Source organism: Physcomitrium patens, chromosome 19 (assembly GCF_059467195.1).
Source record: "Physcomitrium patens ecotype Gransden chromosome 19, ASM5946719v1, whole genome shotgun sequence".
NCBI classification, from domain to species: Eukaryota; Viridiplantae; Streptophyta; class Bryopsida; order Funariales; family Funariaceae; genus Physcomitrium; species Physcomitrium patens.
The window spans coordinates 1364538-1391667 of NC_143428.1; the positions used below are offsets into that span (position 1 = coordinate 1364538).

A 27130-nucleotide genomic window follows, 5' to 3' on the forward strand; every position below is an offset into this window, starting at 1 on the left:
CTTTATGAAGCATATAGACAAAGAAGATCATAGGAGCTTGCATCATATAGTAGATTGATTGTAGAAGTTCCAAGAAGTGATTTTTTGTGAGTTTTTATTGATAGTATGTTAATATTGTCAATTAAAATGATGATGACATTGAATTCAATGTTATGATTTTAGAGCGAAGTGATACTATATAGATAAAAATTATCTTAAAGTAGATGATAAGGTAGAATAGAATTGTCTTATACAAAAAGTCCATAGATATAATTTTTTATTAGAATGTTGTTTTCTTGTTGATCATAGTCTTTGATAGAAAACAAATATTTTTTGCAGGTTAAAAACATAGAAGGTATTAATGAGACAAATAATTTTTCTATTGATCATAGAGATTTTAATATTTCTTTGATCATAAATAGGAAGGGTGGTGTCATCACCAAAGTGGACTTTATTTTTTTAAGTGAAAATGATTCAAATTGATAAATTATTTTTTTATTATGATTTAAGTAATGTGTGGCTTCAATATTAATGAATTATTATGCATCTTTTGTTGCTCCTAGTTATAAAGATTTTTCAAAGTAATAAACTTTTGTAAGATAGATATGAGTATAAAATATTGAAGTAATTTCTTCTACATTTTTTTTACTTCTATTTAGACTTCTTATTTTCATAAAATATGGTTATGATGTTTGCAAAAGTTTTAAATTTTTTGTTTTTTGTAAAAAACTATAATTTTCAATACTTATTTTTTTTTGTAATAGAGACATGAAATTACTGATTTTGATTTATTTTAAAAAAATTATTGTCATTTTGTTATTATTTTGTAGAAAATCTTGATTACGACTTATCTTTATCTTTGCATCCTATAAAAATGTTTGGAATTTAAAAGAGAATTCTTTCATGGTTGTCTCCTCTTCAAGTTGGATTACAATTAATTTTGGTAGTGTTGCAATTCTTGTAGTACAAAGAATTTGAATGATTGTATCATATTGAGATAGTACATATTTCATAAAAATAAAGATTTCTATTTAAAATATAATTATTATTTCAACAGAATGAAATTATTGAAATAAAGTTTTAAAATTATATTAATATTTTATTATTGACTTTCTTGCTCTCATTTTTTGTGTAATGAACTTTTCTTGTAGGTGAGCATGAGTAACAATATCACTTGCTAAATACATGTTTAAAGAGCAAGCAATGCCTCATTGATTGTTTTGCATGCTCGAATGTAGGAAAATATTGAGTTGTCTATACAATTCCATATAGCTCCTAAAACAACATGGTTTCTTTTTTTTTCTACATGATAATTGCAACTTGGTTTGTTGGTAGATTTAATATTATTGCATTGATTTTTGGAATAGATGTGATTCTTTTTCTATAAAAGAGACTAATTCCTATAATTCTTCTATCTCAAATTTCATTGGTATTTTTTGTTTCTAAAAGATGTACCAAGAGCCATCAATTTTTGGCCATTCCATGGTGGTGAGGCTATTTATAACCATATTCAAGAGAAGAGAAGTTTATTGGTGCCCCAATTTTTATGAAGAACATCTTCACTATAACTTCATTTTCTTGTAAGTTTTGTTATTGTTGTTTTGGAACATGTATCAAAAAGTTTGCAAAATTCAGCTTTATTACCATATTAGAGTCACTTGTAGGCAATGAGGTTAATTTGTTTATATAATTCACACTAAGTGACTATATTTTATATAGTTTATTCATTTGAGGGAGGTGCAACAAGAGGGGTTGTGACTCCTATACTGGGTGTGACTCTATGATTGTTTTACGGTTACACCACGGGGTTGGTTAATTAGTTATATGTTCTAATAGTCGAGTCAAGAAAGAAGTTTTGGGGTTGGCTTTGCTTATGTGGCATCAGGGATTCTGTCCTTGTGAGACCAGCTGGCCAGCAGAGATCCAGGTTGGTGACCCACGCAATTCCAGTTGTTGGATCAGATGCAGTGTTGAAGAAGATGGTGGGGGTTGCTGCAGCAGTCATGGCCAAACACGTGAGGTTGAGTACATTGCCAAGGAGTACCTGCACACTTTTTAACTCATTCCATGGCACCGGGAACATTGATTTGATTGAATGTAAGGTATTTGGTTAATAATTGAAGTTTTTGGATCTTGTCTACATACTTAAAATCTGAAGTGGTTCCTACAATTCTGAATTGCACTGAATCAAGATTGACTTCAGGATTTACAGTGCCTGAACGATGCTCTATCACGACAACTTGAGGTTTAGGGTTTCAGTGTAAAATTTGAGAGTTACAGTTCATCATTGTTTACGGCCAAGTTGCGGGCTTGCGAGGTAGTGGAGACTGCTGTGGTCTAGAGGTCACGGCTTGCTGTCAGACTAGGAGCTGTAGACATGTCAATAATGTAATGGAACCCAACCAACAATAATAGTCTATTTCCTTGCTCTGCTAGCAGAACTGCTAGGGTGACCGACATCGTATACGAACGCAGCTCAGGGAAATCTTACTAGACTTGCAGGTCTCGATAATAACGATAGATCTTGCTCCGAAGTGATAAATTTGTGAGCTCTTCACTGCTTACGTTTCTGGATATGGGAACGTCACTGGGTAAAGGATGATGTTTATCTAAATCTTATCTGCCCAGACATGAGGAATGAAAGTAACAAGAAGAATTTTTTTGTGTTATCCAATAACTATACTTGTACTGTTACATGCTTCTTCTCCTACGCTGATACGACCACAATGGTATTGCTGAGCCTGCAGTGTTGTATGCAGCTACCGAGGGCACTCATAGAAGAATGACGAGGCTTGAGGATAGCAAGAACTCATTTGGCGAACTCGACTGTGAATAGATTGTCCTGGTGCATGATTCTGTCAGCAACGATTGAGTCAATCTTGCATTCAGTTACGATACAGTGCTCCTTGCTGCACGAGTGTCGGGGCAAAAATTGACCTGCAGTATGCTGTCATTTACGTCCTCGTTACATTCCTCAATTTTTATTTTTTATTTTTTTCCCCACTTATTGAGTGCACACACTAGTGCACTGAGAATTCTAGACAAAAAGCTATTAGGAAGTCAACAACTAATTAATCGCCAGAGTGTCAGACATGACACAGTAAGGTGACCTTAAATATGAACAGATCCCCTTTACAAAGAAAGATACCGTTGCAGATGTGCACAAAAGTTAAGACAGCCTTGTTAGTATTACCGGAAGATAAGAGAAAAAGGAAAAAAAAGAAAACAGAGGTAAAATAATCCAACCCGAAGACGAATGGCACAATCGTAGCCTTTCGTCTTCAACGTGGAAATAAACCAATGAAAATTTCTATTGATTCTCACAAGCTCAAGGTTGGAAGCCATGCTTCTTATGACTGAGAACTAATGAAAAAAGCTGTAAAATGCAACCCTCATTTAAAAACCGCACAAATGCGGTGCCGAGCCTTGCCAAATGAATCACCGTAGGGGTGGCAAAAAAGGGTTCCCTCCAGTGCCCACGCTCAACAATCGACCAGTCCGGTTTCCGACTAACGTACACCTTCGAAACATCTTCATTCGAAGGCCCCGCAAACGTGTACGGCCATCTTAGATTTACAGCGAGCGCCGGAGATATTTCTATGATACATGACAACGCCAAGTCTCCATCTTCGAATACAGCTTTACAAGCCAACAAAAAGACACGTACCTGAAACAAATTTTGACTGACCAAGCCAAAGTAGACTGCGAATTTGTTTCGGCGTCGGCTCTTGCTGCCCGACAGATCACACCTTGCTATCCTACGAGCTTCACTAGCGACTGCTAAAACGACGCTACCGGATGATGAACCTTTGGAAAACTTAACTACAAAAATGAAACAGGTTTATTCTGGCAGATGGGCGGAGCTGCACAATGGCGTCTATGAGTTGCTCGATGTCCTCTTCACGAATCTGCCCTTCATGCGGGGGCGACGCTCCGCATTGACCTTCCTGACCTCATACCGGATCTTCTTCGAGAATAGGCGAGTTGCCCGCTTCTCCTTGTACCGAAGGACTTTGGCATCCCTGCCACCGCCACTCTGGTTGTCATCGGCCGTCGAGAAGTGCATGTCCGGGACCAGGCCAACATCACTACCTGAGGAGGTCGATTCGTCGGATGAGATCCATGGCTCCCCTTTGTCAGACCATGCAGCCAAGACATCTTCCAAGTTCAACTTGAGGGTAGGCACCATTTGGGCATCGCCGTCTCCCTCACGGCAGCACTTGAGCATCTCCTTAGCTTCTCTCTTGATCTCGTCATGAGAAATCAGCTCCTGCGACTCGGATTTGGGCTTCTGAGCGAAGAACTTGGCAAAGGGACCAGCGGTGGTGTGGTCAGGCGCTGCTAAGTTGCGTTTGCATCCGAGGGAAGCAGGTTCTGTTGGTTGTGAGGGAGCCTGCACACCATTATGAAGCTCTTGGTCTAAGTTCAAGCCGAAATTTCCAGGGACGCTCAAGTCTGGAACGAAGCTCTCGAATCCATCGAGCCCGGGAATATCACCCGAATGGAAAAATGCCTCGCTTGAGAGGCCAATGATTGCGTCCGCTGGGGTGGTGCTGGGGTCGGATATTTCGACGTCGAAACGGAAGTTGAAAGCGTCGGGAACGAGAAACTGGTCGCTGTCATCGAAAAGGGTCTGCGAGGGAGCTGCTTTTCCCTTGAAGAACGCCGCAAACGAGTCTGCCGAAGCCGAATGATCGTTACCCTGAAATTTGTAATCAGAAGATAGTAGGTCGATGTCGGGGGAGCATGCAGCGTCGGCGCCCATCACGATGGAAAGCGATGGAACTTCCTGGTTGCCACCGTGCAGGACTTCATCTGTGTTGAGGAAATCAAATAGCTTCGCCTCTGCGTTGATCGCAACTAAGTCCTCAGACTTGATCAAATCTTTCGAAACCATTCTGGTGAGCTTCCTCAGATGGTGAGAATAAGGCTTGCTTACCCTCGACCGTTTGCGCGAAGGCAGAACCTGCTCAGGATGTGGATGTAGCCTCTTCATGATGTAGGCACCGCACTGTCCCTCCGCTGGAACCTGGAATCCCGTGGCGTGCGATTGCGTCCGCATGCCATGGGCAGGAAGATGAATTCGTTCGTGACGACGAGACAGCGCATTCGCAGAGTGGACTTGCGTGTCGCAGGCTGTGCACAAGTACGCATCATCTGCTGAGCAAAACCATTGCGCATTCTTGTTGGCGCATACGTCGCAGGTTCTTGCTGTGCACACTGAGAAGGCCACGGCAGTGGCTGCCGAACTGTTTACGACACTGGTCGCCATCTTTGAACCACTTGAGACCAAATTTAATCTCTCGGCTACTTTCAAACCACCTGTGTTGAGCAACACCAAAACTACGAGAACGGTTGCAAATATCTCTCCAATCTTGATCTTCTGAATTTTCTGGTGATCGCAACAAGTCCGTATACAGGCTTGTTTTTATATCTATTTAAAAGAACTACGTTGATCTCATTCCTCAAAGGATATCATCACCCTCCCCGCCCCTCTGAGATTATTTACATGATTCGGATACCACACCACGAGCCTCTAAGTCCTGAAAATGGTGTATGACGACAAATGTACAACCAAGGAGTACCACTCCAAACCGAGATGATCCCTCCACTCTGATTGAAATATACACGCCTACGAAAGCCCATCAATTATCTAAATCTGATACCATTCCGCTCTATCAATATATCGGTTACAAAGCATTAAACACACCTTGAAATTTACACTGTCCAACCACTGCACAAGGGCGCGCACACACACACACACGCCAAAAATAAATAAATAAATAAATAAAGAAGGTTTTGAAGCTTCGATGCAGTGTCTGAAAGGTCTTAGTTATTGTGCAGCTAAGGCATTGTAGAGATCAGCAGAAGAATCGAAGAGCATGGACTGGACACTGTGACTTACGAGAGCTGCATGAGCAAAGAAAACTGGAATCAGAACAGGGTTAAGTAGTAAACCAGATGAGCATACAGGGTGGATTCTGAAAAAGTGCCCTCCAGGCTTGAATGCAATAGGCAATGATGGTAACCTAGAACAGAGGACCCACACTCATCTAGGGGCCTCCCCAAGACTACCAATAAACGAAGGCCACTTGGAAAAATGCTACCCGAAACGCGCCTGTAGGCCCCGATCCATACCTTTTCCAAACAGTCCCGCAAGAACATCGCATTAAATCCATCGCTGCTATATTATGCCACTGTGGGGTCTACGGATAAACGTACACACTGGTGCCAACATCTGCTAGTCACACAAGACTCGACTTTCAAGTGTCCAAGAGATGGAACCCAACTGGTCTGCTGCAGAAGCGAGAGCACCGATGGCGAGCTTTAGTTACATCCAATTGCATTGATCCAGCTCAATAACCTGTCTTCGTACTGGTTACATACCTGCATAATATTCAAGAAAATCAAATTTACAATTTCATCGTGGTTATTTTCGATCGGAAATTACCTGCCTGATATACATGCAGCCATTTAGTTAGTTCTAATACCACTAACAATCTCAAGATTTGATTAATCCTACTCAAATTCAACGAGAAGTGGTATTAATTTTTGCCTAGCTATCAGGGCTCGGTAGGCACGTGAGTCAGATTTCACAGACTGCCACTGTGGTCAGCACCGAATTAAAAAATAAATAAAAAATGATTCTACCATTGCCGCCCACGGTTATCAACTTACCCATGCCGTGTCTGTGGACAATTTGATTATATTTGCGGTAAATAATTCTAAATAAAGAGGATAGTATCTAGCTCGTAGTGTCACATGTGTCAGCGCTGCAGCTGTGTGCACAAGGATCCATGAGAATAATTTCATTCCAAGTACCAATCCCAAGACGCAGCGTCGATGGCTTGGGTTGTGTGTACACGAGCGATATTTGCAGTTTTCTGATTGGAAACACTTCCTATTTTATCGGTCGTTTCATGCATTCGATCTTTCACATTAAGTATTGCTTGTTCGAGAAGTTTAAGATCTGAATCCAGGTTTGCCCATTTTACGCAATGAGCAGAAAACAGGAAGTTGGGGGACCCCAAATACTATTCACCTGTGTTTTAACACGTGTGAGGATACTGGCATGTGGTGTGTATCCCCTCGCCCCCCTCCTGCATTCCGAACGCCGCAGAATTCAGACCTAGGAGAATGCTTCTGTGGGTGAGAGTAGGAGTGAAAAAAATTCATCAACTGCCACAGTTCCTAAGAGGTTCTGCTTTGTCTAAATCAAGCTGTACGGTATAACTGGCAGTTTCCAAACTTCGAATCCTGCTGTCCTGTCCAGTAGAGTCAAAGTTTCAGGCATTTCGTCGAGGAGACAGACTTCCAGTTGTGACTCTTGCTAAGAACAATCTATTTGCCTTTGGGCTAAAAAAATTCTTCAATGGAAGTAATTTAGCAAAACGAACTAATCAGAGACACCAAACACCGCGAGTATCGATCGCATTGATTGGTTGATGACTGAAGGAACTAAAATATGCAATGTTCTCATTGTGATAATGAATGTAAGACCGTTCTGTTGACGAGGTATGCAGACCTAAACACTTAAAGACTTAGATTCGTTCTAGGGTCGCCATATCACGATTCTTGTCATTTCATGATCCAGCTTCTCCTCGTGTCAAAATGCTGCTCAATCTAGAATATCCATCATATGTTATTCCTTCACGCTCTGGATTTTAACTCATTCTTTTACTCTTTCCTAGGAAGTGTACAAAGTGCACTGTTTATTGAATAATGACGTAATACTATTTTTGTAATGAAGACTAAAGGTTTTGGTCCGCCAGACCTGGCCTACCTCAAGAGGATCAACTCCTGGAAATTTTTGGCTTCGACGATCACGCTGAAAACCAAACTCCTCAGCACATGTCATCAAACAGATAACCCCACTTACCACCATCTCTACCTTTGATCCATCCTTAGACTCTTTCTCAAGCGATATCTGACCATGCACAACTTTTCTGAAGCACAAAAAAATCAACATGTGCCACTCATAAACACATTCTCGAGAGCGAGCTCTTAAAGCCAGTAAAGTTCCAAAATGTAATTAAATGTTCAACATGCGGATGAGAAACAATTCTTATTACTTTGAGAGTAAGTAAACAGTGAAAGCTGCTCCTCCCTGGAAGGGAAAATTTTAAAAATCGAAACTCCCCTACCCCCCAAGTCAAATTAGCATGAAATTAGGAGAAGAAATTCAGCAGCAACTGTGTCGCATTCAAATTATGCTTAAGGGCGGAGCGGAACATCCATCCGCAAGAGACGCGGGGCGAGGCACAGCAGCAATGATAAGACCGAGCAAATGGAGGAAACCTGGGCAAAACTGGAACATGTCAGGAAGCACTTTTGATTTGTAAATCGGCATGAAGAGAAAAATAAGAAAGAAAAGGGGGGCTCTTGAGCGAGGCTAATTAAACTAGGGAATGTAATCGTCGGGCGCTTTTCCCATTGACTGGCATGCCTACGCTTTCGTCAGTTGTTGCTGGGAGGGGGCATGGGCGAGCTCTTCCCCGTCCCACTTTCCCTCCCCCTAATAACGCTCCCACCAAAATTTCCAATAATGTCTCTCGTTCTATTTGTCGTTTTTTCACATACCAATGAAACCGGTGCTTCACCATCGTCCAATTCATCTTCTAATTCAACTTCTTCTACATCCTTCTCCCAGTCTCCTGAAATAAGAGGGCCTGCCTGCACTCGGATCTGGATCGATCTCACTTTCTGCAATGGGAGGGAATTAGGGTTTCTGCCTCACGGCGAAATTAGGGTTTCATCGTAACGCAGTTACGCGGAATTTTGCATCTACGCAAGCGGAATATTTAGACTTATGGACTGAAGATTAGGAGAACATCTCTGATTAGGGTAGATTGAATATGCAGATCTTGGCTGTTTCTACATTTTGGAGTGTATTGTTTCATTCTACGTTGGGTGAATAATGATTTATATTTGAATAGCGTGTGTTATTTTTAAAGTTTATGCCAATCCTTAAGATACAATTATAGTCACTCTTCTATGATAAGTATGGTGCTTTTGTATTTTTTTGATTTATCAAGTATTGTATGCACAAAATGAGATATTCTAGAAGTGAAAAAGTCCTTTTTCTTCTGCTGCTTTGAAAGTTATGTTTTACTCCATTCTAAAAACATTCAAAAGTTACTTTTTTGACTCAACACCAAAAAGTCATGCATACACATCATTCATTCTTTGGAATATTGATATATTCTGCAAGGAAGCTGAACAATTGTTTTCTTTAATGAATAACAAAAATAAGAAAAAAAGTAATGTTTACAAATATGTACATAGAATATATTGGTCACATATAAGCTCATATTCAAGAATAGATTTTTAATGCGACAGAACAGGTACTTTTATACTGGGGCATGTTTTAATGAGCAGCTTTCAATCAACCATGGAAAGGCTGCTGGTAAAGAATGGAGAATTCGAAAAGCGAAAAAAAAAACACAAAAAAAATGCAAATAAAATGTAAAAAAGAACTAGAGTGGTCGTGAAAGGAGACCAATCTGACAAGAGCTTCAATTGTTCAAGAAATCGTGATGTTTCACAAAGCAAAGTAAACAAAGAAACAGAAACTGGTAAACGGCAGAATGGCATCGCAACGCGGCCAAGTTGGAGTCCATGCCGACAGAGCAGCGCGGCGGAGGAGGAGCAGCAACAGCAGTCTCTCATGGATGAGTTTTTTACGGTGAAATGGTTGAGATCTTCGCTACTATGATTCAGTTACTGTTGATTTTGATCCATGTCTTCGTCTTCGTCTTCTACTTCGGTGATGGTAAGCTGGTTCCTGATTGAAAATTGAAGGTCGTGTTGGCAACATGGAAATATGGGCCGTTTCGAATAAAAATCTTTCAACTAGATTTTGCATGAGGAGGAGAGAGACATCATACATGTGAGTTCACTCGTTGAATTCTAGTTTGAATCCAGATACTCTCTGCGTCAAATGTACTGTTTCAGACCAGCTTCGATGTCTGATAATAAAATCGGTCCCGAGGTCTGTCCCGAGAAAACCCTGGATGGAGAACCTACAGTCAGGATTAGCACAACCGGGCATGTTCCATCTTCCGACAAAAACGAGCCGCAGTCTGCCAACAAGCTAAAAGCCCTGAGATGGTTAATCTGGAGACCTAATAATCATCACCGGCGGGCCCACGGGCTCCACTACGGCCAGAATCACCGAATTGCAGCACTGGCAACTATCCTGCATCCTCTTCCTTAATCCTCTCCGAAAGCGGGGCTCCAGTAGCTTTAGGATGGTGCACTAGGGGTGACGAGGTTTCACAGGCCTTTAAGAGGGTATCAATCCAGCACCCACAAGACTTACTTTCAAGTGGTTCTAGTGGACAGTTCCAGTGATGGAGTTGACTACGATTCATGACATCTGGATTTTTCGATCAGTATATGGCGAGACCCCCCCGGTTACGTAACAACGCAGCCATAATCCGATCATCCACCCGAATCATCAAAATTTCACTAAACCATTTGCATGTCCATCGACAGTTTCTAAACCCTGGAATAAACGATACAGCAAAACAATCACCAACCAGGTGTTGCTCTTGCAACCGCCAGAAGAGAGCTTGCAACAAGTGGGTTGGAAGGAGGTTGAACCGCACCGGCAGACAAGACTTGTGTCATTCAACAAGTTGGTGTGGAGGAGCTAGGCACCATGCTCCATGGGCAACATGTCAATGCATCAAAGGTCTTTCGAAATCCTTGCGGTGGGAGTGTATCAGAGTTAGAAAAACCCGAAACAATGCGATGATGCCTAAGTGTAGAATACTCATTGATTTTATTATACATGTATTTATTTTCCCCTCTCTGCACGAAGCGTGCGATCTTCTCTTCCATGCCATGCTGGAAGATTAACGTGAAGCTGCCTTAGATGTTGGGGCTACAAAAGAGGGCCGATCAGAGTTTGTAGCTGCAACTGCCAGTGCCACCGACACCGCTATAGGGGCCCGAATTTCCTCGCAATCCCCCTCCCCGCGCTCGGATGGATGAATGAAAACGTAAAAGGATGGTGTGCTGCAGCGGCTTTATTTCATTCATCCTTTCACGTAGCTAGATGAAAAGAGGAGGATGTGACCTGGATGCGCCGTACTTTCATTTATCTTGGATCGCCCTCAATGAATGGATATGGTCAGATACATCCGCTCAATGTCATTCGTCCATGGATATCTAAACTTATCTGCGGTGTCAAGACCAACTTGACCATTCTATTGTGAGTGTGTGGCATGGGATAAGATAGTTGGAATATCGAGTATTATTTCACGTGTTGTTATGATTCACCTTTATGCCGAGTAACTTTAACATCCCTTCCTTTCATAATGTACAACATTTTATTTTTTTTAATTCTTAACACACATCACTTTTATAATATTTACATTATTTTTTGAATTGAAAGTGTTCTTTTTGTCTTTTTCTTCTTTTTTTATTTTTTCTATGAAACTAGAAGAATGGTGGTTACAAATTACCCAATTCTTGGTGCTATATTTCTTTCAACGTAGCATAATAAAGGTTTTGTAGAAGTTGGAATGTAAGTTGTTTTGTAACCAATTTAATAGTTTTATAGAATTATTAAAAGTTGTATTGAAGACCCATAAAAAATAATAAATAAAAAATTAGTCCTTCAGTAAAGAAATCAGAGCCATGACAAAGACTTATTACAACAGAGACAGAACAAAATTAAAAAACAGAATAAAAATTCTCATTTATTGATGTCCTGAGCTTCAACTGTTAAACAAACAGTTTTTTAGCACAGTTCATATTCTGTAATTGGACAGGAGGATAGGGTCGGCAGATATTTAAATTATAATGCCAAGATATAGATTTGTAAACCACAAACCAAGTAAGATTTAAGATGACCTCAATATGGCTTTTATCTACATCTTTTATGAAAATAAAAAATTAATTAATAAACTAATAATTAAATAATTAGGACATTGTTCTACATTTTTTTAATATTAATTATTGTAAAAGAATTTATTTAGATTTTTCTTTGAAAATAATACCAAAATAGAACATGGCTAAGGTAAAATATGCTAAAAGATAGAATTTTATTTACATAATAAGAAATAAATTTATTTAATATATTAAAATAAAAATATTATGTGTAAAAATAAAATCTTTAATATTTATTTATTTTAATCTTGAGATTATAATATAATATTTTTTTATCTATATTATTAAAAATTAATTATTAAATTATATATATATATATATATATATATTAAATCATAGATAAAATGCATAATCATATATAAAAGATATTATTTAATAGTTGGTCAATATACCTTTGGACTTTTTCTCTAAAATAATTCAACATAAAAATAAATTTAATACATAATTATTTTTCAAATATAAAATTATAATTTTTTCTAAATTTCTTCTACATTATTTTAAAAAATTGTTAAAAAAATCTTGTTGGCATTTAACAATAAATTTAAAAAATATGTATTTTAATTTTTTTTTTCAAAAAATCTTCAAAAAATATTCTCTATTAAATCAATCAAGATATCTTATTAAGATAATAAATTCAAAGCTTGATCAATGACTCTTTGAAAAAAAATCATCTAATAGCTTAAATAATAAGAAATGAAAACATTAGACTACAATCCTATATCACAAATATATATAATTTCATAAAAAAGAAGTATTAGATAGAAGATAAATGTATGTAGATTTAATAATATTTTATAAAATAGCTTTTTAGAAGCTTTATAGATGTGGATTTAACTTTATACATGTTTGTAGTTAATTAACAAATTAAAAACTAGGCCAAGAAGTTGACTACGTATTGCACATGTTTGTAGTTAATTAACAAATTAAAAACTAGGCCAACAAGTTGACTACGTATTGTACATGTTTGCAACTTGTGATATAAGTTGGCCATATGATACACATGTAGGAAACTTATCTTGCAAGTTACATACATAGAAGTATTATTTTCACGTCTATGAAAGAAGTCAATAATGAAATTCAAAGCCTATGCTAAAAAATTGTCTTCTTCAAAGAAGCAAGTAGACCAATCTTGCAATTAAATCCAAGAAGTCTTACTACTACAAGTATGAGGGAGACAGGGATTAATATGCTAAAGAAGTTTGATAGAATAATATCAAAATTTTGATAATTTCTAAAACAAATCAAGTTCTACTTAAGGTTGTATCCTTTCGAATATTATGATGGATTTTTTTAAAGTTAGATTTATAAGCACAATTCTATCTAAAAATGCATTCTTTTCATTTATATCTTTGATGAAAAAAGATTAATAATTGTCACGGACATACTCATGTAAGCTAGTAATTACATATACAAGTAGGTAAAAGAAAGTTAATTCTATAGTATTTAATATGGAAGCTTCCTAGAAGCTTCATAGACACTATTTTGAATTCATAGGTGTCTTTAATTGACTTTTTGGATTAAAAACGTGGTCAACAAGTTGGCCATGTGCCACACATGTTGTTAGCTTGAAGATCAAGCTAACTATGTAGCCTACACGTAGAAAAACTTGTCTTGTAAGTCAAGGCATGTATCCTACAAAGTCAACACATATTGGAGGTCCTATAGAATGTCGCCACGTAGCTCCTTGTTAGATAGTATATATAGAGACAAGAGTGAAGCCTTCTTCACTCTTGTCAACTCCTTTCTTGCTTCCAGTCTAGTTTTAAGGGTCTCTAGTTTTCTTGTCTTTTGGCAATAACCATTATATTTTCTCTTTCAATATACATACTTATTTATTTATATTTTGTTATCTTTCTTTGAATGAAGGCTCACTTGTCTGAATTGCTTTTTCATCGAGTTCTTGTCCTTCACAGATTGACAAGAGTACACCTACAATATCAGAGCTTTATCTAATCTTCATTAAGAGTGGATCACCTCTTTTTCTTAATAAGATATAAGCATATTAGAAGTTATGGATTACCCTCTTCTAAACTGATATTATCCTTAGTGTTTTCTTTGTTCTCAAGTTCTCTCTTCTATTTAACTTGAGCGATATTAGACATCTTCTCTCTTCTAAGTGTTATCATGGCAGAACATGTTGAAATGAAGAGTGCAATGGCACAAATGCAAGAACAATTGAGGGAGTTAATGCTTGCGATGCATCAACTCAATTTACCACCACAAGAAGCAATAAGATTGGTAGGAAGTGAAGATATAGAAATGGTTGGAGTTGCTTCAATATCTGCACCAAACCATGTCCTTTCTCCTATGGTGGAACGCCCTTCAAATATTAGAGAACCAAGAATTATCCTACCCGAGAAGTTTGATGGCACCAGATCCAAGTTTCGAGGATTTATCAATCAAGTACAACTTGTGATTGAACTTCAACCCCAAAGGAATCCAACTCCAGGATCGCAAGTTAGATTTATTGATACGCTTCTTTCAAGTTCAGCACTATCGTGGTTTTCGTCTTTTTTTGAATGACGAGATCCAATATTGGATAATCTCAAGGCTTTTCTGGTGGATTGTTGATCCATATATGGTAAACATGATGTAATTTGTATTGCAATCAATAAGATCCATATTTTACGATAAAATTATCGATCAGTAACGTTGTATGCTTCACAATTTTGACAACTTGCAATTGATATCAAGTGGAATGATGCTACACTTATTAGCCAATTTTTCTACGCATTACAATATGAGGTAAAAAAATAAATGCTCAACTTACCTGATCCTCAAATATTGAGTCAAGCAATTGACTTTGCTGTGAAGTGCGATAATCGCCTTTTTGAATTTCGATCTTAGAACCATACAGATGGACCTCAACGTTACTATAATTCAATGGCAATACCAACACCTCTTCAATACATACATTCGGAAGTAGAGGATATGTAAATTGATATAGTACGTTTCAAACCTCTTATTGAGCAAGAAAAGACTCGTCGTCGTCAAGAAGGATTATGTTTATATTGTGGAGAACCAAAGCACACTGCCCAACATTGTCCAAAAAAATGACGCAATCACAAAATGAGGAGTATGGCTGTGAAAGAAGATAATATGTCGGAAAATGAGTTTGTCCAGCTACAATAGGGACCGTGCGGCTGGAACCTTGCACAACATCTAGTAAAGGTCCTATTCTCTCCTTAGAGCCATCTCCTTGTTTTACATTAAATATTATTTTAGGACCTATATATTACAAAGCCTCTGCCTTGTTAGATTCAGGAGCCTCAGCGTGTTTTTTAGATGAAGAATTTACTAAAAGACATAGCATATCTTTAGTAAAGAAAACTAAACCTGTTCATGTAGAAGTCATAGATGGTCGTCCATTATCTTCTGGAGATATTACTCACGAAATCCTTCCTATAGAAGTAATAATGAATGATCATAATAGTTTTGTAGTATTTAATATCATTAAATCTCCCTCTAATCTAGTCATTTTAAGTTTATCGTGGTTAGAAAAATACAACCCTCAAATAGATTGGATTTCCCAAACTCTTACTTTCTCTAAAAGTATAACTAACAGTGTAGTTAATCAAGTAGAGAGTCATAAGTCCAGTTCAATTAAACCCGTATTTATAGGTGCAAAAGCTTTCTTGCATGCTGCTATGAAAGAATCACCATATATTATTTATGCCACACCTGTTTCTACTAGTGAAAAGACTTCAAATGGCATTCCAAGCCAATATCAAGAATTTCAAGATGTATTCGAAAAAAAGAATGTGGATACACTCCCAGAACATCGTCCCTATGATTACTCAATTAACCTTCAAGAAGGAGCACAACTGCCATTCGGACCAATCTACAGTTTATCACAAAATGAGTTGACTAAACTCAAAGAGTATATGGAAGAAAATCTAGCCAAAAATTTCATACGCCATTCTAAATCTCTAGCAAGAGCTTCAATTCTATTTGTGAAGAAAAAAGATGGATCATTGCGGATGTGTGTTGATTATCGAGGACTCAACAAGATTACCATCAAGAACAGGTATCTACTACCTTTAATATCTGGACTTCTTGATCAGCTGAATTAAGCTAAGATCTATACAAAAATAGATCTTCGGGGAGCATACAATCTAGTACGCATCAAAGAAGGAGATGAATGAAAGACTGCATTTCGAACTAGGTATGAACATTTTGAATACAACGTCATGCCTTTTGAACTTACAAATGCACCAACAGCTTTTCAACATCTAATGAATGATGTTTTTTGAGAGTTTTTGGATAATTTTGAGATCTGTTATCTAGACGACATCTTGATCTATTCTAAGAATCCAGAAGAACATAAACTTCATGTTCGTTGTGTGTTACAAAAATTAAGAGATGCAGGACTCTATGCCAAGATAAAAAAGTGTGTATTCCACACTACTCAAGTCGATTTCTTAGGTTATATAATTTCAAATGATGGACTTATGATGGATCCAAGAAAGTTCAAACTATTATAGATTGGAAGATTCCAAAAATGGTAAGAGATGTCCAATGTTTTTTGGGATTTGTCAACTACAATCGGATCTTCGTCAAGGACTTCTCTCGAGTTGTAGTTCCACTTATACATTTGACTTGTGAAGACAAAATATAATGGAATCAAGAAGGGGAAGTTGCTTTTGAATCTTTGAAGACAGCGTTTATTTCTGCACCAATCTTATATCGTGTTGATTTTTCCAAAGCATTCTTTATGGAAACAGATGTATTAGACTTTGCTCTAGGTGTGGTTTTATCACAAATGGGAACAGATGACAAACTTCATCCAATAGCTTTTCATTCAAGAAAATTCTTAGCATCAGAAATCAATTATGAGATCTATGACAAAGAACTTCTTGCAATTATGGATTCTTTTCAAGAATGACATCATTATCTAGAAGGCGCTTTCAGTGCTATCATCGTATATATGGATCACAAGAACCTTGAGTATTTTATGTCAACATGCGTATTAAATCATCGTCAAGCTTGTTAGAGCATGTCTTTATCAAGATTCGAGTTTATCATTACTTATCGGCCAAGAAAATAATAAGGTTTGTTTGATGCCTTCTCTAAACATTCTTATCTTGCACCAAAAGAAGGAGATGCAACTTTTGAGCAACAAAGAACGGTTCTCTTGAAGCCAGAGTAATTTCATCTTCGAGCAATAAAATCAACATTGACTATTAATTTAACTTTTCTTAAGCAAGTCCAATTAAGTATGTCTTCAGACCCTCTTGTTCATGATATCAAGAATAATTCTTTTAAATCTCATGATCCCTCTAAATTTGAATTCAAAAACAACCTACTCTATTTTGAAGGACGCCTATATGTTCTAGAAGGAGAAGCACGTTTACGTATTCTTCAAGCTTGTCACGACTTCCCAGCAACAGGACATTTTGGATATAATAAGACTTTGGAGCTGATATCTAGGGATTTTTGGTGGCTTCAAATATGAAAGGCAGTCAAAGATTTTGTACAATCATGTGATATTTGCTCAAGATCAAAAACTCCTCGTCATCGACCTTTTGGACTTCTTCAGCCATTACCCAATCCAGAACAACCATGGTCTTCTGTTTCTATGGACTTCATCACGGATCTTCCAATCTCAGGTTCTTATGATTCTATATTCGTGATAGTAGATCGTTTTACCAAGATGGCACATTTTGTACCATATACAAAATCTATCACAGGTGAAGAAACAGCTAAGCTCTTTCTTGACAATATCTATTGCTATCATGGATTACCTAAGGATATTATATCAGATAGGGGAACTCAATTTGTATCAAGATTTTGGCGGACTCTTTTCAAGATTCTAAAAGTGGATATAAAACTATCTTCGGCATTCCATGCTCAAATTGATGGAAAAACGGAGGATGTTAATCAAGTTTTGGAGCAATATTTAAGATGTACCATTAACTACCAATAAGATAATTGGACAATTCTTTTGCCATTGGCAGAGTTTGTTTACAATAACACGATACATTCTTCTACAAAACAAACACCTTTCTTTGCTAATTATGGTTATCATCCACAACTTGATACTTTTGACTTTTCAAAAGTTGATAATCCTACTGCAAAAGATTTGGCGATTCATTTATCAAAGCTACATGCAATGATGAAGGTGTAGTTAAAAGAGGCTCAAGAACAACAAAATGTCAATGCAGATGTCTATCGAAAGGAACAACCACCATTCCATATGGGTGATAAGGTATGGCTACTTCATCACAATATCAAGACCACTCGTCCTTGTGACAAGTTGGACTATCGAAGGCTTGGACCATTTTCTATTTCTGCACAAATCAATCTAGTTGCATATCGTTTACATCTATCGGAGTCAATGACAATCCATCAAGTACTCCATGTGTCTGTTTTTGAACCATACAAGATAGTGGACATACCAAGAAGACGACAAGCTCCACCTCCTCCTATAGAAGTGGACAATAATGAAGAGTTTGAAGTAGATGAAGTCTTAGATTCAAGGCGGCGCCAAAATAAATTGGAATATCTTGTCTATTGGTACCGATATGATATTAGTGAATACACATGGGAGCCAATGAAAAATCTTGTAAATGCAGCAAAGGTGGTGGAGGCTTTTCATCGACGACATGTATCTAAATTAAGATAGAAACCTTCTTTATAAAAGAAACAACATCTAGGCAAGATAACATTCTACTTTCAATCCTTATTCGTAGCTTCTTTGTAGTTTTGATGCTTAGGAGATGGAGAACCAATAACCAACGGATTTGACTCAAGAGCCTTCATTTGTTGACCTATCGAACGAGACATTACGATTGTCACAACCTTCAAGACAACGTAATTGAGATGAAGATCTTCAAGAATGACATGTTCTTCCTTGAATAGATGGCAAGATACAATGCCTTTGGTATCATGATTTGGAAAGGGACTCCCAATGTTTGGTGATTTTGCTAGAGGTAGGAACAACTCTTGATGGTGTTCGAAATTTTCTATTCGAAGGAAGTTATGAAGGCCGTAACAATGATCAAATAATTAGATGGTCTTCCCGCCCTTGTATGGAACACTATCGATGGTTGAGAGGTCCTATCAATCATCTTCGAAGAGAACAAAGATCAAAGTATGTAGCAAATATAATTCGTCGCATCATAGATTTCCTCAACATATGATGACCACTCCTCATGGATTTCGTCCCTAGAAGGAGGGATAATATCACGGACATACTCATGTAAGCTAGTAATTACATATACAAGTAGGTAAAAGTAAGTTAATTCTATAGTATTTAATATGGAAGCTTCATAGATGCTGCTTTGACTTCATAGGTGTCTTTAATTGACTTTTTGGATTAGAAACATGGTCAACAAGTTGGCCATGTGCCACACATATTGTTAGCTTGAAGATCAAGCTAACAATGTGGCCCACACGTAGAAAAACTTGCCTTGTAAGTCAAGGCATGTGTCTTACAAAATCAACACATTTTGGAGGTCCTATAGAACGTCGCCACGTAGCTTCTAGTTAGATAGTATATATAGAGACAAGAGTGAAGCCTTCTTCACTCTTGTCAACTCCCTTCTTGCTTCCAGTGTAGTTTCAAGGGTCTCTAATTTTCTTGTCTTTTGGCAATAGCCATTTTAGTTTCTCTTTCAATATATATACTTATTTATTTATATTTTGTTACCTTTCTTTGAATGAAGGCTCACTTGTCTGAATTGCTTTTTCATCGAGTTCTTATCTTTGATAATTATTCTTCTACAATCCAATTTCATTCTTGGAAGTATCTATAACAACATTTGGAGAATGTGATTAAAAAAAAGTAGTAGAAACAAAATCCTATCTTTACAAGAAAGATCACGTTTAATAATTGTATATGGTGAAAAATTCTAAAATGTTGCTTGCAACATAGATTGGAATAAAAAAATTCTTTTACCAATTGATTTTAATATTAATTAAAATAAAATATTAAAAAATTATTATTAATAATACCAACAATAAATTTATTAGAACGATTTATTGCTTAGGCTATTATATATAATAATTAATTTTTTGAAACATGCTAAAAATAAATATTTGATTAGAGAAGAACAAATCAAGTTATGAGAACAACTTCTAAGTTTGCAAAAACTTATTCATTAAGATTAAAACTTATACAAATTAATATGATATGTTTCAAATCTCTCATTAAACAAGAAAAGATTTGATGTTGTCAAAAAAGATTGTGCTTGTATTATAAAGAAACTAAGCATATTATTCAATATTATCTAAAGAAGCAACACAATCACAAAATAATGAATATAGTTACCAAAGAAGACAATGTATTATGAACATCTAATAAAAAGATTTTAAAAATATTCTTAAAATATTTTATTATATTTTAAAAAGTTTTAAAATATTCTTAGAATATTCTAATAAGAGATTCTAAAATATTTAAAAATATTTGTAGAAGCTTTTTAAAATATTTTAGTAGATTCTAAAAAAATCTAAGAAGATTAAAGAAGTTGTTTGAAAAGCTTTCTAGAGTTGTTTCATCTTCAAGCAATATGAGAACTTTTCAAAGAAATTCTTAATACATAGTATATATTGGAGTGAAAATCAAGAGTATTTTCAATCTCAACAACACATCTCTTGGAGTTTTACCTCACCTCTCTTGGTATTGATCTTGTATTCATTTGATTTAATTAAGTTTTTGCTAGCTTTCGTGTTAAAACCTTTATATTCAATTTCTTGTTTGATTTCTTGTATAGTGTATCTTTGATAATTTATTAAAATTTCCTTCTAATTTATACTAGGACTTGATTTTTTTTTTGTATAGAAAGTAAGTTATTTCTTTTTTTAAAGACATCTAAGTGCTTTCGAGGTTAAGAAGTATCCTCCTCTAAATTGATATTGTTTAAAAACTCATTTTTATTTTTATTTTTAGAATGATTAGATGTAAAGATATTAGTATGATTGAATCTTTTGAGTCCAAGTGAGATGTTATTTTGAATATGGTGAATGCTTTATTTTATAAAACTACTAAAATTGAAGAATTTTTTACAAGATTTCATGGTGATGCAAGACTTGGAACAGTTAAGCCTATGATGCAACCACTATTTTAAGTTTCTACATTCAAAAAGGTAGTTTTACCTATACTTCAACAAGAAAATTTATCTATTCAATAATATAAAGAAACTCATATTAATCTTTTGAAAACATTTGATGGCTCACTCTCCAAGTTTTAAAAAATTTTAACTAAATTTGATTGGTGATTTTTCTATAACTTGAATGATATTCAGCAAAGAAATTACAATTTGATTTAGTTGGAACCTTGTTTATAAGTCAAGCCTTATTTTGATTTGCTCTTTTATTTAAGAAGGGATCTCCAATCTTAAGCAACTTTGAAGCTTTTGTAGAAGCATTTAGAGAACATGATAAGATTCAATGGACAATAATAAAGATTCATTTATTATATTAAAAATCAAGCTTTGTATCAATTTATGCATTTGAATTTAGGCAATTGGCTTAAAATATTAATTAAAATGAATAAGCTTTTATGAACCAATTCTATTGAAAAGTAAGCGATGATATGAAAGACCTATTATTATCATTATCTGATCCTCAAATACTTAATGAAGCTATTAAACAAGCTATGAAGTGCAATAATCAATTACTTCAATATCATTAATATTAATGATTGTGAACTTTGACAAAAAAATGTATTAAAAATTTATATTTTCTATTTTAATAAATATATTATTTTTATATTTTAAAAGTAAAAATATATAAATTAATAAAATATAATTCAAATTTCTTATAATAAAAAAAATAATTTTTAATTTGAATAAGGCTTACACTTATATTATGGTGAAAAAGGCCACAATTTGGAAATTATTCAAAAAAACAATATACAACTAGTACTAGAGGAGCAATTATTCAAAAAAATAAAGAGGTCCAATGATAATATTGATTATATGGCTAGACATGCCAACACCTCAAATTCATTAAAGTCCCTCTCTTTCTACCCAATCTACTATCAAAGACACACACTTGAAGAAGATACATAAAGTCGTAGAATCTGTATATAAAAAAAAATGACAAAATAGAAGAAAGTATGTATATTCAAGGAAGAACTAGAGCGACTATTGCCAAAGATTAGAAAACATAAGACTCTTGAAATTAGACTAAAAAACACGAAAGGGATTGACAAGAGTGAAGAAGGCCTTACTCTTTCCTCTATATATATTACTTAACTAAGAAATATGTAGTGATATGCTATAAGATCTTTAATACAAGTCCAACTTGGAAGACACATGTCTAATTTGCAAGGCAAGTTTTCTAGGTGTGTGCCATATGTCCAACTTGTACTATAAGTGATCAATATGTTGATATGTGGCCTTCTTGTTGGCCAAGTTTTCAACCTATCAATCACCTATAGACATGTATAAAGGCAAAGCAGTGTCTATGAAACTTCTACAAAGCTATCCATAAGATATTATCATGATTATTTATTTTGACTTCTACCTATTTTTACTATCTAGATAATTATGAGGATAAATATGTATGTCCGTGACATTATCCCCCTTCTAGGGATGAGTTCCACAAGGAGCAGTGATTATATGTTGATAAAGTCCAAGATGTACCAAACTATATTTGCCACGTATTCTAATCTTTGTTTCCTTCAAAGGTAGTTGATAGGTCCCTTCAACTATCAATAATGTCCCATACCAGGGTAAAAAGACCACCTTGATATTTAATCATTATTAAGGCCTTCATAACTTTCTTCAAACAAAACATTAGTAATACCATCAAGAGTAGTTCCTACCTCCAAAACTATCAGTAAACATCGAGAGTTCCTTCCGAGGTCGTGGTATCAAACACGTTGTATCTTACCATCTGTTTGAAGAAGAACATGTCATTTTTTAGGGTCTTCATCTCGATTTCACCATCTTAAAGGTTGTGATAGTTGCAATATTTCGTCTGATAGCTCAGCAAATGATAGATCTTCCATTGAATGTACTAGTTGTTGGTTCTCCATTTCTTAAGTACTAAAAAATCCAAAGAAACAATGATATAAGATAGAATGAAATCTCCATTGAGCTTGCTTTTCTTTATAGCAAAGAATTTCTTCTTTCTTTATCCTCATTTTGATGGATGTCATTGATGAAAAGCTTCAACTTTGGCTGATGTATTTACTAGATTATTGGATGGCTCCCATGTACATTCATTAATGTCATATCTATGCCAATATATTAGATATTCTAATCTATTTTGGTGCCACCTTGAATCTAAGACTTCTTTCACTCCAAATTCTTCATTATTGTCCACTTCTATAAGAAGTGATGGTATTGTCTCCTTCCTTGTATATCCATTGTCTTGTATGGCTCAAGTAAAGACATATAGTACACAAGATGGATTTTCATAGACTCTCGTAGGTATAATCAATAAGCAACTGAATTGATCTATTTATAAATGGAGAATAGTCCAAGCCTACAATAATCTAGCTTATCACAAGGATGAATAGTTTTAATATCACGATGAAGTAATCATACCTTATCCTCTACATGAAATTGAGGTTATTCTTTATAATAGATATTTGCATTGGTTTTTTTTTTGTTCTTGAGCTTCCTTTAATTGTACCTTTATTATTGCATGTAGCTTCGACAATTGATTTGTTATATCTTCTACCCGAGGATTATCAATTTTTGAAAAGTCAATAGTATCAAATCATAGATGATATCCATAACTAGCAAAAAAAGGTGTTTGTTGAGTAGAAGAATGTACCAAATTATTGTAAGCAAACTCTGTCAATGGCAAAAGAGTTATCCAATCATCTTATTGATAGGTGATAATACACCTCAAATACTACTCTAAAACTTGATTTATCCATTCTGTTTGTCCATTAGTTTAAGGATGAAAAGTCAAAGATAGTTTTATATCCACCTTTAATATCTTGAAAATAATTCTCCAAAATCTCAATAAAAACTATGTTTCTTTATCTGATATAATATCCTTTGGTAATCCATGATAGCAATAGATGTTGTGAAGGATGAGTATAGTTATTTTTTCACCTATGATAGATTTTGTATATGGTGCAAAATCTTCCATCTTGGTAAAATGATCTATAATCACGAATATAGAATCATATAAACTTGAAGTTGAAAGATTTGTGATAAAATCCATAGAGATAGAAGACTATGATTTTTTTAGTATATGTAATAGTTGGAAGAATCCATAAGATCGATGATGAGGAATTTTTGATTTTGAACAAATATCACATGTCTGTACAAATTCTTTAATAGCCTTCCACATTTGAAGCCACTAAAAATCTCTAGATATAAGCTCTAAAGTCTTATTATATCCAAAATATCATATTGTAGGAAAATTATGACAAGCTTCAAGAGCACATAATTATGCTTCTCATTTTGAAATATATAAGTCTCTTTCAAAATAATGCAGGTTCTTCTTAAAATCAAACTTGGAAGTATCTTAAGACTTAAAAGAATTATTTTTAATATCATAAATAAGAAGGTTTGAGGACATACTTGCTTGGATCTGCTTGAAAAAAGTCAAATCAATATTGATTTCATTACTGAGACATAAAATTATTTTGACTTTAATAAAATTATCTTTTATTGGTTAAAAGCTACTTTTTCTTCTTTTGATGTAAGATAAGAACGTCTAGAAATGTCATTAGATAAACCTTGTTTTTTTCTTGGTTGATAAGTAATATTAAATTCAAATCTTGATAAAGACATGTTCCAACAATTTTGGTAATTATTCAAAACACGTATTGATAAGAAATACTTGATGTTCTTGTGATCCGTATATACAGTGATTAAACTTGAAGTGCCTTCTAAGTAATGATTCTAATTTTGAAAAGAATCCATAATTGTAAGAAGTTCATTGTAGTGGATTTCATAATTAATCTCGGTTGCTAAAACTTTTCTTGAATGAAAAGCTATTGGATAAAGTTTGTCATTTGTTCCTATTTGTGATAAGAGTGCATCCAAGGCAAAGTCAAATATATCAGTTTCTATAAAAAAATGCTTTGGAAAAGTTGATGCAATGCAGGATTAATACAAAAATAAAAGCTTTCTTCAAAGCTTCAAATGATGCTTCTGCTTCTTTATTCCATTTGAGCTTGTTTTTCCAAGTTAAGTGTGTAAGTGGCATTGTAACTTGATAAAAGTTCTTGATGAAGATTTGATAGTAATTGACAAATCCCAAAAAACATTATACATCTTTTATTATTTTTGAAATCTTCTAGTCCATGATTGTGTAAATTTTTTAAGATCAATTATTAGACTATTGTTTGACATGATGTATTCTAAGAAGTGAACTTAAGTAGTGTAGAATACACACTTTTCTATCTTGCTATACAATCTTGCATCTCTAAGTTTTTGTAATACACGACAAACATGAATTTATGTTCTTCTGCATTCTTAGAGTAGATTAAAATGTCATTTGATAATAGATAATAAAATCATTTAGAAACTCATGAAAAATATCATTCATAAGATGTTGAAAAGTAGATGGTGCATTTGTGAGTCCAAAAGGCATGACATTATATTCAAAGTATCTATACCTTGTTCGAAATGTAGTCTTCCATTCATCTCCTTCTTTTATGCAGAGCAGATTGTATGCTCCTTGTAGATCTATTTTTGTATAGATCTTAGCTTGGTTTATATGATCAAGAAGTCTAGATATCAAAGGTAGAAGATATCTATTCTTGATGGTAATCTTATTGAGTTTTTGATAATCCACGTACATTTATAATGATCCATCTTTTTTCTTTATAAATAAGATAAAAGCTCTTACAGGAGATTTTGAATGGCATATAAAATTCTTGGCCAAGTTCTCATCAATGTACTTCTTGAGTTCAGCCAACTCATTTTGTGATAAACTATAGATTGAACCAAATCGCGGCTAAGTTCTTTCTTGAAGATCAATTGAGCAATCATATAGATGATGCTTTGAGAGAATATCTGTATTTTTTTTTTCAAAAATATCTTAAAAATCCTAATATTGACTTGGAATTTCACATGAAATCTTTCCATTATTTAAAATGGATATGGTATAAATAACAAAAGATGATCTTTCTTTTGCAACATGCAAAAAAGCTTTTGCACATACAAGTACAAGTTTGGCTGTACTAGATTCATGGCTTTCTATTAGATTAGAGAAAATTTTAATGATATTTGAAGAAAAATCAAGTTTACAAGAAATCCAATTTATCACAAGATTATATTTTTTTAGCCACGATAAACCTAAAATGACTGGATTAAAGAAAGATCTAATTATATTAAAAATTACACAACTATTATGACCATTTATTATTACATTTATAGATAGTATTTCATGAGTAACATCTTCAAAAGATAACGGAAGACCATCTATTACTTCTACGTGTACGGTTTCATAATACATGAAGTCTTGCTTGAGAATGCTTTCGGTACTTGGCTGTGGAAAGTAGAATGGAAATTGCAACAAAAAAATCATAACTCTAATAAAATATTAACTAAACTCTGATTAGACTATAAAAATGCTAAGTAATCTTTAATCAAATTCAAAGAAACCTCAAAGGAATTACAAAGAAATAATAAGAAATATAAAAGAAATATTAGAATGATCACAAATATATCTCAAATACATTTCAATTCAATCTTAATTTAATCCTAGTTAAAATCCTATTGGACTTCATTCAAACTTTAGGCCAAAAATTAACTAAATCTTAAATCCTAAAGAAACCCTAATAAAATCCTAAATCCTAAATTAAATCCTAATCAAATCGTAAATCAAATCCTAATCAAATGTCACGGACAAGAACTCGATGAAAAAATAATTCAGACAAATAAGCCTTCACTCAAAGAAAGGTAACAAAATATAAATAAACAAGTATGTATATTGAAAGAGAAACTGGAATGGCTATTGCCAAAAGACAAGAAAACTAGAGACCCTTGAAACTAGACTGGAAGCAAGAAAGGAGTTGACAAGAGTGAAGAAGGCTTCACTCTTGTCTCTATATATACTATCTAATTAGAAGCTACGTGGCGATGTTCTATAGGACCTCCAATATGTGTTGACTTTGTAGGATACATGCCTTGACTTACAAGGCAAGTTTTTCTACGTGTGGGCCACATAGTTAGCTTGATCTTCAAGCTAACAACATGTGTGGTACATGGCCAACTTGTTGACCACGTTTCTAATCCAAAAAGTCAATTAAAGACACCTATGAAGTCAAAGTAGTATCTATGAAGCTTCTAGGAAGCTTCTATATTAAATACTATAGAATTAACTTACTTCT

At 34.8% G+C, this 27130-nt stretch overlaps 1 protein-coding gene and 1 long non-coding RNA gene across 2 annotated transcripts; one reads left to right on the forward strand and one right to left on the reverse strand.

The window, feature by feature from the left end:
• Positions 1-3138: 3138 nt before the first annotated feature.
• Positions 3139-5943, reverse strand: LOC112295793 (zinc finger protein CONSTANS-LIKE 7). Its single transcript, XM_024547741.3, has one exon. It carries the CDS (start codon positions 5249-5251, stop codon positions 3857-3859), a length of 1395 nt encoding a protein of 464 aa, XP_024403509.1. The 5' UTR covers positions 5252-5943; the 3' UTR covers positions 3139-3856.
• A 1415-nt stretch (positions 5944-7358) lies between these two features.
• LOC149987333 (uncharacterized) lies at positions 7359-8957 on the forward strand. Its single transcript, XR_016498551.1, has 2 exons — positions 7359-7494; positions 7671-8957. It is a non-coding gene; the product is annotated as an uncharacterized LOC149987333 (long non-coding RNA).
• The last annotated feature ends 18173 nt before the right edge of the window (positions 8958-27130 follow it).

Bases quoted from the DNA above. Each gene is read 5' to 3' on its own strand.
- LOC112295793 (XM_024547741.3), bottom strand. From the start codon at position 5,251: ATGGCGACCAGTGTCGTAAACAGTTCGGCAGCCACTGCCGTGGCCTTC.